General features: G+C 34.2%; 1 protein-coding gene across 1 annotated transcript in view; it reads right to left on the bottom strand.

Annotated features, from left to right (window-relative positions):
- Positions 1-15010, bottom strand: part of Aldh7A1 (Aldehyde dehydrogenase 7 family member A1) — a 40216-nt gene extending 25206 nt beyond the window's left edge. The window contains exons 1-2 of the mRNA XM_023174532.2: positions 14743-15010; positions 6151-6367 (exon numbers count right to left, since the gene is read on the bottom strand). Of these exons, the coding sequence (XP_023030300.2) occupies positions 6151-6367; positions 14743-14919 (394 nt within the window). The 5' untranslated portion in view covers positions 14920-15010. The remainder of the gene's footprint in view (positions 1-6150; positions 6368-14742) is intronic.
- Positions 15011-18444: the final 3434 nt, after the last annotated feature.

Raw genomic sequence — 18444 nt, forward strand, 5'->3', positions numbered from 1 at the left:
TGGCATGGAGTAGGCAATTAAGACAAACCGAGGTGTCTCGATGAAGTCTGTCCAGTTTGTGTTGAAAAATTGAAGCAAAGAAGTCAAGATAAAAAACATTTGTTTCGTTTGGCATTTCAATGACTGCTATTGTTGATTTTTTAAGTTTCGCCTTGAAAAATAGAATCAAGATATCTTATCCTAACATACCATCAGCAACCCGCCTGTTCCACACAGGTATACTCTAGTTAACATTTTAGGTCAGACAGACATGTTGCCTACACCGTGTGTTAGTGAAGAAGACAGTCAAATCAGTGGCTTTCCTGATCCAGGCGGAGGTGAACTCAAAAATTCAGTCAGATTTGTTTAGAATCGCAAGAATCGTTCAATTTATTATGTGCTCTTGAAGAACTGAAGAATTTTTTTTTTAATTGATTCGGCTGTTACTTGATGAAGATCCATAGTAATTTCATAAACTACACCTCACGATCAATCGAAAAAACAAATATTTTTATATCACAGAAAACCCTCATTTAATTCAAGAAGTAACAATTAGTATCGTCATTCTTTGAATGTTTGGAGGGGGTAGAGAATAATTTATTCAGTCCTTATTCCTAAATGCAAATAAGTATCTCAGAGAGAACCAAGGGAACCATGGGAATGCAGAACTAGACATTTTCCTGAAGCTCATCAACAACGTAAGTCCTTCCATCACTTTCACAATGGAGAAGGGAGTCCACAACGAATTGCCTTTCTTAGACGTATTGGTGAAGAGGACCGACACTAAATGGGAAACATCTGTATATCGAAAACCCACTCACAGTATCTGAACCAGAAATCCAACCACCATCAATCGACTAAGAGAGGAATCATCAAGACTCCACTAGACCGTGCTTTCGAGCTCTGTTATACAAAGGAAGGTCTCGAAAAAGAAATAGGCATCATCAAAAATGACCTTCAACGGAATGGTTACTCCAGAGTGATGGTAGAACAGGCTTTAGCCAGAAGATAGCAATAGCTCCACAAGGAAGAGAAGCCGCCACAACCAGTCCTTGTACTTCCCTACATCAGAGGATTATCGGAAAGGATAAGAAGGATTGGGTCCAAGTATAACATCGGGACCTGCTTCAGATCTGGGAACACTATCCGTAGCAGCCTCACAAAAACCAGGCCACCAAACGCGGACTGCGATTCCAAGAATTGCATTTAACGGATACCCTGCGAGTGCGGAGAATCATACATCGGTGAAACTAAGAGGCCATTGAAAGTTCGCATTGCTGAGCACAAGAAACACACACAGCGAGGAGAAACCAGCAAATCAAATGGGCTCAAGCTGAAATCATCCACAAAGAGGAACACTGGTTCGGGAGAAAATTCAAGGAAGCCGCGTATATGTTGGTCAACAACGCATTTAGTCGAGCTAGCGTAGAGATACGTAACATATGGCGAAAAACTCCCGCCAAACGGTCATCTCTCGCTAAAACCAATGAAGCGAAAGAGGAAAGAGGGGATAGGTGAATGGCACCCGAATGACCTATAAATAGCAGATCTCGGAGGAATAAGTCCAGTTATCACCCGAAGACGATTGTGGATACTAACAATCGAAACGTCGTGACGTAACTTGGTTTGGAATCTTTCGATTTTTATTTTTCATTTTTGTTAATAATATTTTTTAATTTTCAGCTTTTATTAATATTTCAATTTTTTATTTTCTGGTTGTAGCTTGTATGTTATTTCCTTGTAATTTCAGTTTTTTGTTTTAATGAATTTGTTATTTTCAGTAAATCTTTTTATTTTTTTCAGGGATTTCAAATCAATTTATATTATATTAGGCAATGGAAGTCCGAACTGATGAAATATCTCAGAAGGAATTCCGTAAGCCGTAAGGTATCGAAATAGTCGACTTTGATTTCAACAAGATAGTTGTGATCAGCACAACGCGAGTATAATGAAAATTTTTTGTACATAACTTTTTCCAATCCTTTCATAAGGTAAACGTTCTTCGTGAAAGAGTTGAAACTGTACTACCGAATGAAATTAGAAGATGTACAGGAAAATGAATTCTAGAGTGGCAGAATTATTCAGCAGAATGGTAGCCATTTCGGATATTAGCACTTCCGAAAAGTGTTTTTTTCTCCTTCTTTGCTGTGAATTTTTGAACTAGATAGAAATGAAATTTTGTTTTCAAAGACTTTTTCTGCTATTTATTTCGTGTGAGTTGAATTTATTATTGGAGTATATCACGAATTATTTATACAGCTGATGAGAAAGTAGGTATAATAAAATGGAGACAAAATGTTATTGCATAATAATATTTTTTGATACAAAATATCTGAAACAAAATAGCAACATTAAACTTAAAAAACGAAATTAATCGATTTTGGTCCCCATATCATGATATTTTTGACACCAGTAGACAGAGCTGAGAAAACTGCACTTTTTTCTCCATTCAAGCGACTTTCTATAGTTCAAAAGTTACCCTTATATTCACATTGAAAAAGTGGCCACCCTGTATACCACATTCGAACATTCTTGTGTTCGTTTTTCCTTTACAGTATTTTCGAGTTTTGCCAAAAAACAGTTCTAGGCTGACGCGTGCCTGTGTCGTGGTCGTAACATTATTATTAACATGCTTTTATTAGCTTCACCGGTATGTATGTATGTATGTATGTTTGTTCGTAACTCTCAAGCTAGAGATCTGTATTTGACAGAATTATCGACATTATTGCCTGATCTATTCGCGGGCAGATGGCACTGTACGCAACATCCTTGATATATCGACATTATTGCTTGATCTATTCCCGGGCAGATGGCGCTGTATGTAACCTCCCTGATATATCGACATTATTGATTGATCTATTCGCGGGCAGATGGCGCTGTACGTAACCTCCTTGATATAATTCGAACTCACTTTACATGCATTTCTTCATTTGAAAAAAGTATTTTTTTTAATAACACGCACGCCTGCTGCCATATTTGTAACCCTCCTTTGCGCGCCTGCTGCCTTGGGCTTGGTAGCTGATTTTCGGGCTCCCTCTCCGGAATCGGAAAATATCAATGGTCATTTTTCTAAACAGTATACGGCTGATTGATCCCAAAGTTTAGATAAAATAAATTTAGTTTGGAAAGACTAAAAAATACGCTTTTATAGCATACGAAACTACAAAATAAAAAATAAACATAGTTTAAAAAACACGCTTTTAAAGAACATCGAACCAAAAAGTTAAAGATATTTTTTTAAATTATAAGCTTAAAACAATAACGAACGAAAAATACTAGTAATATTGTGAAAAAAGCGTGGGCGCTTTGTGCCTTTTTTTGTACAGGGTGATTCAAAAGTACTTTGACAAACTTCAGGAGGTGATTCCTCACAATATTCTAATATGAATTGTCAAAATAAATTAATTTCCGGAAACGCTTCGTTTCCAAGATACAGGATGTTGAAGTTTTATTTTCGTTTTTTTCAAATAACTTTTGAAATACTGAACTTAATTGAACGAAACTTGGTAATAGGAGGTTTTTGAGGTGTCGAATTCGAACCTGATGTTCTTATTGCTCTTACTCGTAGGGGGCGCCACCTACACGTCTTTTTCTTTTTTTAAAGATTCATAACTTTTTTGGGCGTACTTCTAGCACATTTTTCAGTATGAAAATCGATTCCTCTATCATATCTACGTAAAAAAGCTACCCTTGTTACTAGTCGCTGTAAGCAACCGTTTTCTAAATATTTGGACTTGAAAACTTCAAGTCGATTATTTGATAATCGATGCATGTTGAAGTTATTACGAATATTTTGAATTTTTCACAAGGATGCTTTGGAAATGAATTTGAAGTTTTACTCCTTTGAAGAGGTCATTACTGTTGGGTACGTTCCTTTATGACATCCTTAAGCGAAATAGTTATTTTGGTATCAAGGGTGCATAATCAGTATTTGTTTTAATAAAATTTGCAAGAAATGTCAACATTTTATTTCAGGAGATTTTGAATATGTAGAATAAACTAAAATAAACGAAACTAAATTGTATTCAAATAAATTGTTGGAAGTGTCCACCTTCAGCGAAGATACAGGCAGTCAGTCGTCTAGTCATTGAATCTCGTACCCGCTCAAAAATTATTGGTGTTTCTCATTGTTTCACAGGCGTCTACTATTCGGTTTCTTAGATCTTCCTCGTTCACTACTGGAGTCTTATAAACTAGTGACTTCAAATGTCCCCAAAAATAAAAATCTATCGGGTTTAGATCTGGGAACCTTGGTGCCCACGTCTGGTTAGGTTCTTCTACACCCCTATCGACCCATCGATTTGGATAGACTGTGTTAAGGAATTCCTTGGCTACAACGCTAAAAATGGGCCGTAGCCCCATCATGCATAAACCACATGCGGATACGAATTTCTAATGGTACATTCTGAAGTAGTCCCGGCAATTCATTTTCTAAAAAGTGTCTGTAAGTTGCGCCATTCAGTCGGAGCGGAAGAAAGAAAGGACCTATCAAGTAATTATCAATTATTGCCGCCCATACATTTACAGAAAATTGATACTGATAATGCCTTTCACTAACTGCGTGCGGATTTTCGAGAGCCCAAACATGGTTGTTATGAAAGTTTGTGATAGCATTTCGGAAGAAGTTTGCCTCCTCCGTGAAGAGTACATATCTTAAATATTGAGGATTTCCAGCCAATTTTCTCAAAAACCATTGACACATAGTAATGCGTTGGGGAAAGTCTCGTGGCAAAAGAGCTTGTACCCTTTGAATATGGTATGGATAAAACTATTGATCGTGGATAATTCTCCAAACTGTGGATTGAGAAGAATTGACAGCTTCAGCAATTGTGCTTGTTTCTGGATTCTCCTCGAGAGCGTTCAAAACAGCTTCTTCCAATTCTGGGGTTCGGACTGCTCGTGGTCTTCCAATAATATCAGTTTATTTACCAGGAAATCGCTCCTGGTAAATACGTCTTGCTTCGCGCGCATTGCCATCCACAAGGCCATAAACGAAATGCATATCGGCTAAATGAGCATTATTGTTTAAATAATCCATTTTTTCAAAATAAGTGTTTTCTACTTCTACTTACGGAAACTTCAACAAAACGTCTAACTGTCACAAAATATGTAATAACCAAAACTACTCACAAACGTCAAATTTATTTCCAAAGCATCCTTGTGAAAAATTCAAAATATTCGTAATAACTTCAACATGCATCGATTATCAAATAATCGACTTGAAGTTTTCAAGTCCAAATATTTAGAAAACGGTTGCTTAGAGCGACTAGTAACAGGGGTAGCTTATTTACGTAGATATGATAAAGGAATAGATTTTTATACTGAAAAATGTGCTAGAAGTACGCCCAAAAAAGTTATGAATCTTTAAAAAAGAAAAAGACATGTAGGTGGCGCCCCCTACGAGTGAGAGCAATAAGAACATCAGGTTCGAATTCGATACCCCAAAAACCTCCTATTACCAAGTTTCGTTCAATTAAGTTCAGTATTTCAAAAGTTATTTGTAAATGACGAAAATAAAAATAAAACTTCAACATTCTGTATCTTGTAAACGAAGCGTTTATGGACATTTATTTATTTGGACAATTCATATTAGAATATTGTGAGGAATCACCTCCTGAAGTTTGTCAAAGTACTTTTGAATCACCCTGTATATCAAGCGCCGGTCGCTTTTTTCACAATAATACTAGTATTTTTTGTTCGTTATTGTTTTAAGCTCATTTAAAAAAAATATTTCAACTTTTCAATTCGATGTTCTTTAAAAGCGTGTATTTTAGTTTTTCAAACTATGTATATTTATTTTCTGTTATATAGCTATAAATATTTATTCAAAAAGTTTTTGAGTTTTTTTCAATATTGAGAGTAGGCCTCATATTTCAAAAGTAGGTTGTAGTAACTCCCCTATCAATTAATTTCTTATTGTGAGTAATATAGGTCAACCAAGTTCATCTATATATCCTATTAATATGTTGTGAACTTTACTTCATATCGTAGCAAGAATCAATAAACCACAGTTATTTTCCGTCTAAAAATAATGAATTCAATAAACAGTTTGAACATTTGTTGACTTATGCGAATGAATCAGTGGATGAGTAATTTTACTCATGAGTTAGAACCTACAGGTAACACAAACATAATCAATAGTCATTTCTAATGATAAAAAGTATTTCTCACCCATTTCAATAGACACAAGTTTTCCTAAAGGTACAAGTTTTGCTCTCAAAGCATCCCCTATTTGTCGCACTATTTCACCTCTGGAGGGAGCAGGTAAGTCTGCCCAAACTTTCCAAGCAGCTGTAGATGCATCCACACAAGATTCATAGTCATAAAGAGTGCCTTGTTGAACCTCTGCAATAACTTTTCCGTTGCTTGGACAAATGGACTGCACTACCTGGTTGGAAAAATGAAAAAATTTAAATTTCTCTTTTTCAAGAATATAGGTACATTAATAACAGCAGCATTCGGTAGTGTCGCGCCACTGGCCGATACGTAGGTCCTGGCTGAAGTCAGCGCTCTGATAATGTGACATGACGACATATCGTCATTTATAATGACTTAATATGGAGCAAGGAAAGATTAAACATACGTCATCAATAAAATTGGGAAGTTGATCGTCCAGATACATCTACCGGACATATTGAAACTAAACCAGATAGTAAAACAATAACAAAGTCCTCACAGCTGTTTTCACATATTTTTATGATTTATTGTGCTTTAATTCCTTAAGTGAAAGTACCTTATTTTACCTATTCATCAGGAGAAACAATTCATCAGAAGGTTCATTTGTATGGAGCAGTTGTCACTTTGTTTCGATTTCATTACTTTGTCCACAATGACGCATGTGTTGTGTATTCTTTCATTCCACCAAGTGTATTAAGCTTCTTCGATAAACGAGTCTCATCGATTACATTAGTTTGGACTAGTAAAAAACGGCGTGAAAAAAAATCAGGCGTATAGTCGAAGTAAACGATATTATGCATAGTTAAGTCTGCCGGCACTCTCAAAGGGCAAAAAAAAACAAATATATGAAAATGAACCGGCAGCAAACTAGTCCTCATGGACTGTAGGTACTAACCAATATTTATGATTGGCTGAAGAGCCATTAAATCAAATTTGATGTGATGTTACGGACGGTTACACATAGAAATCGTGGAATTGCCCCGATGATAATCGCCGTCGTGTGATCAATGTTCAGTTCAGGAACTGATCGCGATTTGAGTGTTGAAATTCGATATTGGTGCAGTTATAATAACTTATACATTTTGTTACCTGTTTAAAATGTGGAGTCCTTGGACAATTACTAATGGTAATAACAACGCAGACTTTTTCAAGTGTAGTGATTCCAATAGCGATGGTGAACAATAGTTAGTATCCACTAACTATTCGTCTTCGGGTGATAACTGTGAAGACGAATGTGGATACTAACAATCGAAATGTCGGGGAGTAACTTGGTTTGGAATCCTTTAATTTTTTAATTTTCATTTCTTAATTATTCTTAATTAATATTTTTTTATTTTCGTCTCTTGTTAATAGTTAAGTTTTTTATTTTTTGCTTGGTGCTTTTATTTTATTTCATTGTAATTTCAGTTTTTTCGCTAAATATAATTGTTATTTTTCAGCTAATCGTTTTTAATTTTTACAGATTATTTCAGGGATTTCAAATGAATTTATATCATATTAGACAATGGAAGTCCGAACTGATGAAATGCACCACGAAACATTGTCAACCACCTTCAAACAAATATTTATAAGATTTCAATAGAGCACGGTTACAAATATAGTTATTTTAGAACTAACATATTGATGCAACTCAAGTAATCATATTGTACATTCTGAAATTATTTTTATCTCATTTTCAAATCCGACACGAAAAGATTTTGTCTTAAAATGAAGAGAAAATCATTCAACATTGAGAAATTATATACTCAATATATTTTTAGAAAATGTGAAACATTTCCATACTTGGCACAAAATATAGTTTGAAGCGAATTCATAGCTGGTAATGGAGAGATAGAAAACGTATTATTGTCCTGAACATTACTTTTCCGATTATTATCAACGCGAATTCTATGTAATCGAAGGCAAACTCTTGCATAATTAACGCAGATTGAATTATCGAGCATATCATCCAAGAAAAATTCTGATAATCATGATAAAAAGTGAAAAAATAATTTATAAATTTAAAAACCGACATTTATCAAAAGCATGAAACCAGTTGTTAAAGAAATATTTGACCTTATTGTATCTCCTCTCATTTATCTAATGAACCAATCCTACATGCTAGGCTACTTTCCAGAAGAGTTCAAAAAAGCCTTTTTAAAACCTCTTTTTGAAAAAGGAAATAGAAATGACCTGAATAACTACCGACAAATTTCATTACTTTGTTCTCTTTCGAAATTGTATGAAAAAGTGGTAGCTACTAGAATAGTGAATTATTTAGAGTAAAATAATATACTATGTAATAATCAACATGGATTTAGAAAAGATCGTAGAACAATAGAAACTGCTGCCTATGATTATCTCAATAACATATACTCCGAAGTTGATGCCAATAGTTTTGTAATTAGTATTTTTTTGATCTGTCAATGGCATTTGACAGTGTTTCATCAGATTTTCTATATATAAAGTTATAGAGGCTTGGGTTTCCACATAACATACTGACTTGGATAAAATCCTATTTGAGTGGTCGGCATTTGACAGTCAAATATAGCAATATTGTGTCCAAGGAACATGATGTGACATTAGGAGCTCCTCAGGGATCAGTACTGGGACCTTTACTTTTTGTGGTATTTGTTAATGATCTCTCAGAACAATTTCCACATAATTATGTTTGCAGATGATACCACAATGACAATCACTGGGTCTACACTGGAATATGTATTAACAAGAGTCAAAGAGGTTATGGATAGATTTACGTCATGGTATGAATGCAATTACTTGATATTAAATACCTCCAAATCTGTTTCGATGAAATTTTATAACAGAAAAAATAACATTCCAGATGGAGTTGGTATTACTGATGAAATAGCGATGTCACATGATGTTAAATTTCTAGGAACCATGTTAGATGAATCTTTAAATTGGGATCTACATATCGATGGGGTTTGCAAGAAACTTAATGCAGCATTCTTGGCGATTGAGCAGATGAAATTGCTTGTAGATAAAAAAATCTCTAAAGTATATATTTTGCAATGGCATATCCGCATATTTCCTTGAATATAATGTCATGGCGATGTGGTTGAGATCTTAATAGAATATTTGTTGCCCAAAAGCGCATTATACGACTGATTTTTGATATGGATTATCGTAATAGCTGCAAACCTATTCTTGTAAGGGAAAATATATTATCAGTTCCATGCATATATGTATTTAAATGTGTTACTTATGTAAGAAATAATCTTGCATCTTTTGAAACGAATGCTTCTACTCATAATTATCATACACGTCATGGTGGTATGTTAAGGATACCCTCGCACAAATCAAATAAATTTTAAAATTCTCCAATATACAATGCTATCTCACTTTACAATAAATTACCTGATTCATTCAAGGAGTCAAAATATTATAAAACCTAACTATTGTTAATAAAAAATGTTTTTATAGTTTAAAAGACTATTGGAGTGATACTTCCTGGGAATAATTCCCAATGTAATATAATATATGTATTTGTTTTTAAATCGTAACATTTATATATGTATTTTATGTTTTTATATTTATATTTTATCTTTATTCTTCAATTTGTTATTCAAGTATGACTAACTATTATATTCATTCTTAATATGTATGTATATAACATATATTACAATTATTGACTTACCATATGTAGTCAAGAATGCATGAAACATAAAAAATTATAGAAAAACAATTTCAAGGACCTCTACCAAATTAACATTACAGTGGACCGATTGAAACCAATTCAGAAATTTAATAGACCGGGAGATTTTGGTAAGTCATTTCTTACAGTATGGCGCTTTTATGAGGGTTCATATAAGAACGTATTGAGTGAAAGGAAAATGATGTTCTTGCCGATTAGAACATCATTTTTCTTTATTTATTACGTATATGAACCCTCTTAAAAGCGCTATACTGTAAGAAATAACTAACCAAAATTTTCCACCATCTTCCGGTCTAGAACAACTCCGAAAATAACTCTACTATTTTCGCTGTCTTGATAAATGTTATTATTGTTATATTTGTTTTGATTTCACGAATAATTAAACTGAAATCTGTTAAAGCGGGACCCCCTTTGGAATGCTAGCACCCTTAAGGTAATAACCTAAAACACCAAAAATATAAATGTGTTTCCAAGCCATCAATATAATTTCAAAATGTTTTCGGTATAAAGGAGCTGTAGCTACAGTTTCCACGACACGGTCATTTACACGGAGATTCAGCTGACCTAATGGTATTCTAGGAATCCGTTATCAAGACACGCACTTTAACATTTTGTTCGATATTGATTCAATAATTATAACTGCTGTAGCTCTTGTCGGAGATAGTCGTTCGTTTTCTAAAATCAAAACTTGGAAAGGTGATTGTTTGCCTTGGTTGAACTGTTAATGTTACATTCGTCCAAAATAAAGTCTTTTCAAAAAAGTATTTTCATATATCGCATACGTAACTTCCATAAAGAATGTTTGGAGTACAAACTGAATAAGAGAAATTGTTTTTTGTATTATTCAATGTTTACAAAAAAAAAGATGTTTCGAAAGATTTTTTATTTTGTGTAATTCAAATAATTCCAGTTTATATGGAAGTAGTTGTTACAGGAGGGCTTTTTCTTCCAGTTTGTGTCTTGAAGTTATTTCTTTGATTAATCTACACATATTTGTGGAGTTTATTTTGAAATAATTGCTTTCTTCCTTTCTTTGGAACATTCCCACTTTTTTGTACAAAGATGGAGAAGTAGAAAGCCAAAACCTTCCTTTTCCAAAAAATTCGTTGCCTGTTGTTCTTTTTATACCCATTTCAATGTTCAAAATAATGATCACTTATAATGTGATATTTAAACGGACAGGATAAGTAGATAGGTACTTTAGATACCTTATAGGGCTAGACGAACAGATGCGACAAGGTTGTATTTTTTGGAAAAGAAATGTTTCGGCTTTTTACTTCTCCATTTTCATACAAAGAATATGTAGATCATGCATGATTTACACATATTTGTGAAGAGTTAAGAGTTTACTCTGAAATTAATTGCTTTCTTCTTTCCTTTGGATGTTTCCTACATGTTTGTATTTATATGGAGAAGTATAAAGTCAAAAACTTTCTTTCCCAAAAACTGATCTCTCTTAAAAATATACCTGTTTCAATTTGAAGTCGTATTTTTATTTTGTGATACCTTTAGCAAAGTACATGTATTTTCCTATTTCAATCAAAATTAATAATTACTTACGCACATACTTTTGTGTGTGCTAATTTTATTCAAGGTCAGATAGTTGATATGAGATTTTGTGGAAGTTGGAATGAAAGGATAAACTCCAAACTATAAGAGGTCGGCGGATCTCGCTTTATATACCCCTACCAAGGAGAAGCTCCGAACCTACACAAAAATGGGTTTTATTGGTCTAAAATTTTTCAGAACATTTCACAGTATTCGTGACTGTTTCCCAATGACCTGGGATGTTTCGAGATATTCCCGAATGTTCCAGAATATTTCACTGAGCATTTTAAAAATATTCCTAGACGTTCTGGAACGTTGTGAAATGCCCTAGGATACTCTGGAGTGTTCTGAACTGTTCTAGAAATATCTATAGAGCGTAATTTCCAGCCCTTGTGTCTTTCAAAACACGATCTTTTGCTGAAAACGAAAACTTCCTTGGATAGAAAAAAAAGGACTACCACATCATATAACTGCCACAATTTTTGAATTTTTATCAAGATAACATTGTAATTCCTTTTTACTAAGAATATTGACTGAGAATTGAATTGGAGAGCAGAATTATACTCATAACAAAAGTTATTTTGTTTTGTTTAATTTCAGACTGATAATTTACGAAAAATTCCTCAACTTATTATTGATTTCGTACAGTCACGTGAATGGTGGTCTATAATCTGTTAGAACGTTAGTTTTGATTTTGAAATGAATATTTTCATAAACATTATGTTAATATCACGCAAAGAAAATATCTTATATTTGTAATTGAATTTGGTCTTTACATGAACTTCACACACTCTTGTAATATTTTCAAAAGTAATCAATTACTATACATGGGATTTACATTTATGTTTGTGTGATTTTTGTATATAACAATGAAGTACCTCATTCTTCCTTAACATATAGACTTACAATTACTAGCGACTGACTTGCCCCGGCTCCGCACGGGTGCAATGCTGATGCTAAATATAAATTCCCCCACCGGAAATTCAAGGGCATGAAGAAACAGTGATGAAAAGATAATTTTGTTTTATGGACGCGCCTTTTCCTCCCGCGGCTGGCGCCCCAGTTGGAATATTTATAAATCCTTTCTTATTGCACATCTACAATATATCAGCTGTGCAGAAATGGGGTCCTAAAAGTATGAAGTAAATGAAATAATAGTGACGATGGAACGACAAACCAGAGTATTTCGTAGTTTTCAAGTTTAGCTTCGACGACTCTGATATTCCATGAATTGATTTTTGAAACCAAATCTTGGAGTTTTTTCTACATTCCACATTTCTTTGAAAAAAAAATCATAATTATGTTTAGGAAACTTCTGGTGAAATTTTAATTGAAAAAATATTTTTTCACAAAATATTTATAATTTGAAATTGATGTATTACAATAGGTCGCTATCTTATACAGTGCATTTCTTTAATGTCTTCCCCCTTTTATTTTTTGAATGGATCAACTCAAAAAATTGAAATTTGGGATGATGAAATTAATGCATGAATAATTTATTTTGAAGTAAAATTAACAAATGAAACTCTCGAGATGGCGACTGGGCGCCATCTGGGAAAAAACATGAAAGGGAAAGGGAGGTCTTGTGACATATCAATTTGATGCTTCCGACGAATACTAGAATATGAAGTCAATATCTTCAACCACTACAAAATGGAGGAACTTTCAATAATTGCCTGAATACATTGTCATTTAACTACATAATAGGAAGTAATAAGCTTGAGGTCAGTTCAGAAGATGCTCGAAATGGTTGCTTCGAACTTCCTTGACATATGAACAGCCTATCCGATATTTCACGCCGAACATTTTCGAACATAGTAACGTCAATATTTCTACAAATATTTATTATTTTCTGCCGTATATCCAGGTTTTTGTTTCGTACACCTTTTGATTCAGATAGCCCCATGAAAAAGTCCAAAGGTGTCAAATCTGGCAAGCGGGCTGGCCATTCTGTAGGACCTCGACGGCCAATCCAACGACCGGAAAAAGTAGTATCCAAATAGTTTCTTACTTGACTGGAGTAATGTAGTGGTGCTCCATCTTGTTGGAATACAATATCCATATCGAATTCATCAGAATTCGCTTTGACGATTGCAGTGATGAGAGGATCAACAGTAGTTTCCAGCATATTCAAATACAGTTCCCCTGTTGAATTGTGGTCAATAAATAGAGGTCCTACAATATGGTTTCGCAATATTCCTGCCCAAACGTTAATTTTTTCTGGATATTGGGTATGTGTTTCCCGGAAAGCGAGAGGGTTGGTGCCACTCCAATTTTTTATAAACAATAAATAACTTAACAAACCTTATCGGGTTGCCATATGGCAACCCGATAAGGAATATTTCTAGAAATATCGATATTAATGTGTTCGTCTTCAGGAAATTATTAAATGTTCCGCCATTTTGTAGTAGGTGAAGATATTGACTTCATATTCTAGGATTGTGAAGTATTCGTCAGGAGCTTCAAAATGATGTCACAAAAGGGGGTCACAAAACTCCTCTTTCTATTTGATTTTTTTTCCCAGATGGCGCCCAGTCGCCATCTTGAAAGTTGCACCTGTCAATTTTACTTCAAAATAAAGTATTCATTAAAGAAATGCACTGTACAGAACATTGATAAATCAGATATAGAAAAATACTGTTGTTTTTTGGTAAAATAGCTTAATCATACCAATAATTGAAACTTGATCATTTACTCCAAAAAAGGTACCACTTGGGTGGTTGAAATGTGGGAAATATTACACATGAACAACATGGCTGATCTTAAAAACCCGTTTAAACAATAATTTACGTTCATTACATAAGGTAACAAATAGGACTATGGTCATTAGTAATAGCTCAAATAGTTACGAAAAAATTGTAATGAAAATTTGAATATTCGAGAGATGAAAAATGTATTGTAATTCATGTGCAGTCTGAAATACTCAATGAATAAGAGACCAAGGATTTTTTCATTGTTTCTTTTAAATTTCAGAAATGGAAAAAGTGTTGCAATGGGAAAGCGAATCGTTAATCTCTCGGTTACTAACAGACATTTATACAGATTAATCACAAAGATAGCCGGTTTCTTATAGGTATAATAGTACACATCTATCAATAGTTCTTTCTAATGTCTACACAAAGCACTGTTAAAGAAATTTGAAATTATCTAAAAATGCAACTATTCAGCTCCATTTGTAGAAAAAACTCTTTCATTAAAAATTATGAGTGGTGAACAACGAAAGTGATAATATTCCTAGGAACATAATCAGTATAATGTTGATCTTATTGGTTCATTCCGCCAATGAGATGAGAAATGATTAATTCATTTGGGTTTGTATTTTAGCAAAACTCAGAAATTCACCCTCGTTTACAATTCACACATCATTTCTTGGTCATTTTTACCTTGCCAGATCCTTTCCAGGTACCGTCAAACACGCCAGGATTTCTCTCCTCTAGTCCTAGATCTTTCAAGAAGGAATACTTTGTATCGTTGATCAGAAACTCTGAACTTGAAGACATAGTTCTTGTCACAAAACTTCTGTACGAGTTGAACAATCTCACAGGTCTGGTAATTATCATGACTATTTTTAGTATGTTCAGATGAAATTTTTATTTAAAGATGGTTCCACTGCAATTACCGCATATCAGTTCAACATAAGATAATACTGTTATTTCTTTTGACCCTATCACTTATTTGTTATAAGTTGTACGTTATCTGCGTTATTCTATCAGAAGCAAAAGGTCAGGCTAGATAAAAATCATCTCTGGAAAACAGCATTCAAAGCTGAATATACAGTATGTTGAGTATTTATACTGAATATGGAATTTTGAAGAATTTTTTGAGCTTCAAATGGAGCATTGGCATATAAAGGAAATGTAAATTCTAAAGAAATTAATAAATTTCATATGATTATGGATACCACAATACTCCAATTCGTAACATTCCCCAAATACCGGTTGAAGTCCATCAATGGACTTCAACCGGTATTTTGTTATTTGCCGCACGAAAAAGATGAAATATACAAGTCCTACACAGAAGCTTTACCAATGTTCATTTACTTATATCAAATATACATATTTTCTCTCGTTTGTAATTAAAAAATCATATATGTTATATAGATCAAGCTCATTTGTAAAAATATGTGTATTTTCGCTACTTCTACTGTCGTCCGGTTTGAAACGCGTACGATGTAGTTTTCATCTGTTCGAAGATTCGGCTTTTGCCGAAGCCATTGTCAAGAACTATTTGAAACTGAAATTACATGACTTGACGACGGGGTCGTAATCTATCTTACCCCAAAGTCCCCGTCACTGGCTTTGTTCTTTGTTCCAAGTGACACTGATGACATAAACATTTATAATTTTGTGAAATGGGGTTCAGATAATAATAATACAACATTTTGCCCCCATAAAATTCAAATTTTGATCAGTACGTTGGCATATTTATCTCAAAAACGCAAAATAATGACATATGCACTTCTTGTACCAAGCCACACATATATTAAAATTTGCTAAAATGTAAAGGCTATACAAAATAGTTTGCATATCCAGGAATATACAACCACAGTCAGAAAAATATTTGACTTGCGTGAAGTTAGCGTCGGACGCCAGCGTCCAAATCTAGCGCCCGCCCCCCACTCCTGAGTCCGATTTACACCACACAACTAGTAGAATGTTGATTCATAAAGATCGCTTATTTGGCAACCAATATTTTTAATATGATTATTTCCTCTTAGAATCGATTTCAAACTTGAAAATATCATTATACTGCATGCAGCTTTTATAATCTGTATTATAATGACGAGGAAACATTGACGTGGGTCACAACTGGTGGAATTTATGACCAAGTGAAAAATTCATCAGAAGAATGATTCATTGAATGGGTAATTTTCAGAAAAATGAACTCCTATCACTTGAGTGGAATAGTTCGCTTCCCAAACTGTGAGTTGTCATCAATTATGTCCGAGTGAAAACTGTTATCAGAGAAATGATATACTGAACACTGAATTTTCAGTCCTTCAAAATAGTGGGGTCATAAAAAAATACCCCTTCCACATTAGATGTTTAATTTTTCCCTCTTAAACTGGCTCGTGTCCCCGAACACGACTAACTGGAAAATGTTAATGAAGAGATGATATACTGAACTCTGAATTTTCAGCCCTCCAAAATACCGGGAACATACAAAAAAACCACCCCTTCCACATAAGATGTTTAATTTTTTCCTTCTTAAACTGGCTTTTGTCCCTGAATACGACTAACTGAAAAATGTTGATGAAGATATGATATACTGAACTCTGAATTTTCAGCCCTCCAAAATACCGGGAACATACAAAAAATCACCCCTTCCACATAAGATGTTTAATTTTTTCCTTCTCAAACTGGCTTTTGTTCCCGAATACGACTAACTGGAAAATGTTGATGAAGAGATGACGTACTGAACTCAGAATTTTCAGCCCTCCAAAATACCGGGAACATACAAAAAATCACCCCTTCCATATTAGACGTTTAATTTGTTTCTTCTCAAACTGGCTTTTGTCCCCAAATACGACTAAGTGTAAAATGTTGATGAAGATATAATATACTGAACTCTGAATTTTCAGTCCTCCAAAATACCGGGAACATACAAAAAATCACCCCTTCCACATAAGATGTTTAATTTTTTCCTTCTCAAACTGGCTTTTGTCCCTGAATACGACTAACTGAAAAATGTTGATGAAGATATGATATACTGAATTCTGAATTTTCAGCCCTCCAAAATACCGGGAACATAAAAAAAACCACCCCTTCCACATAAGATGTTTAATTTTTTCCTTCTCAAACTGGCTTTTGTCCCCGAATACGACTAACTGGAAGATGTTGATGAAGATATGATATACTGAAATCTGAATTTTCAGCCCACCAAAATATCGGAAACATAGAAAAAACCACCCCTTCCATATAAGATGTTTAATTTTTTCCTTCTCAAACTGGCTTGTGTCCCCGAATACGACTAACTGGAAAATGTTAATGAAGAGATGATATACTGAACTCTGAATTTTCAGCCGCCCAAAATACCGGGAACATACAAAAAAATCACCCCTTTCACATTAGACGTTTAATTTTTTCCTTCTCAAACTGGCTTTTGTCCCCGAATACGACTAACTGGAAAATGTTAATGAAGAGATGATATACTGAAGTCTGAATTTTCTGCCGTCCAAAATACCGGGAACATACAAAAAACCACCCCTTCCACATAAGATGTTTAATGTTTTCCTTCTCAAACTGGCTTTTGTCCCCGAATACGACTAACTGAAAAATGTTGATGAAGATATGATATACTGAACTCTGAATTTTCAGCCCTCCAAAATACCGGGAACATACAAAAAATCACCCCTTTCACATAAGATGTTTAATTTTTTCCTTCTCAAACTGGCTTTTGTCCCCGAATACGACTACCTGGAAAATGTTGATGAAGATATGATATACTGAACTCTGAATTTTCAGCCCACCAAAATACCGGTAACATAGAAAAAACCACCCCTTCCGTATAAGATGTTTAATTTTTTCCTTCTCAAACTGGCTTGTGTTCCCGAATACGACTAACTGGAAAATGTTGATGAAGAGATGACGTACTGAACTCAGAATTTTCAGCCGTCCAAAATACCGGGAACATACAAAAAAATCACCCCTTTCACATTAGACGTTTAATTTTTTCCTTCTCAAACTGGCTTCTGTCCCCGAATACGACTAACTAGAAAATGTTAATGAAGAGATGATATACCGAAGTCTGAATTTTCTGCCGTCCAAAATACCGGGAACATACAAAAAACCACCCCTTCCACATAAGATGTTTAATGTTTTCCTTCTCAAACTGGCTTTTGTCCCCGAATACGACTACCTGGAAAATGTTGATGAAGATATGATATACTGAACTCTGAATTTTCAGCCCCCCAAATTACCGGTAACATAGAAAAAACCACCCCTTCCACATTAGACGTTTAATTTTTTCCTTCTCGAACTGGCTTGTGTCCCCGAATACGACTAACTGGAAAATGTTGATGAAGAGATGATATACTGAACTCTGAATTTTCAGCCGTCCAAAATACTGGGAACATACAAAAAAAT

This window comes from Leptinotarsa decemlineata, unplaced genomic scaffold (genome assembly GCF_025532065.1).
Source record: "Leptinotarsa decemlineata unplaced genomic scaffold, Ldec_3_MD MMD2_tig00026328_RagTag_RagTag, whole genome shotgun sequence".
In the NCBI taxonomy this organism is placed as follows: domain Eukaryota; kingdom Metazoa; phylum Arthropoda; class Insecta; order Coleoptera; family Chrysomelidae; genus Leptinotarsa; species Leptinotarsa decemlineata.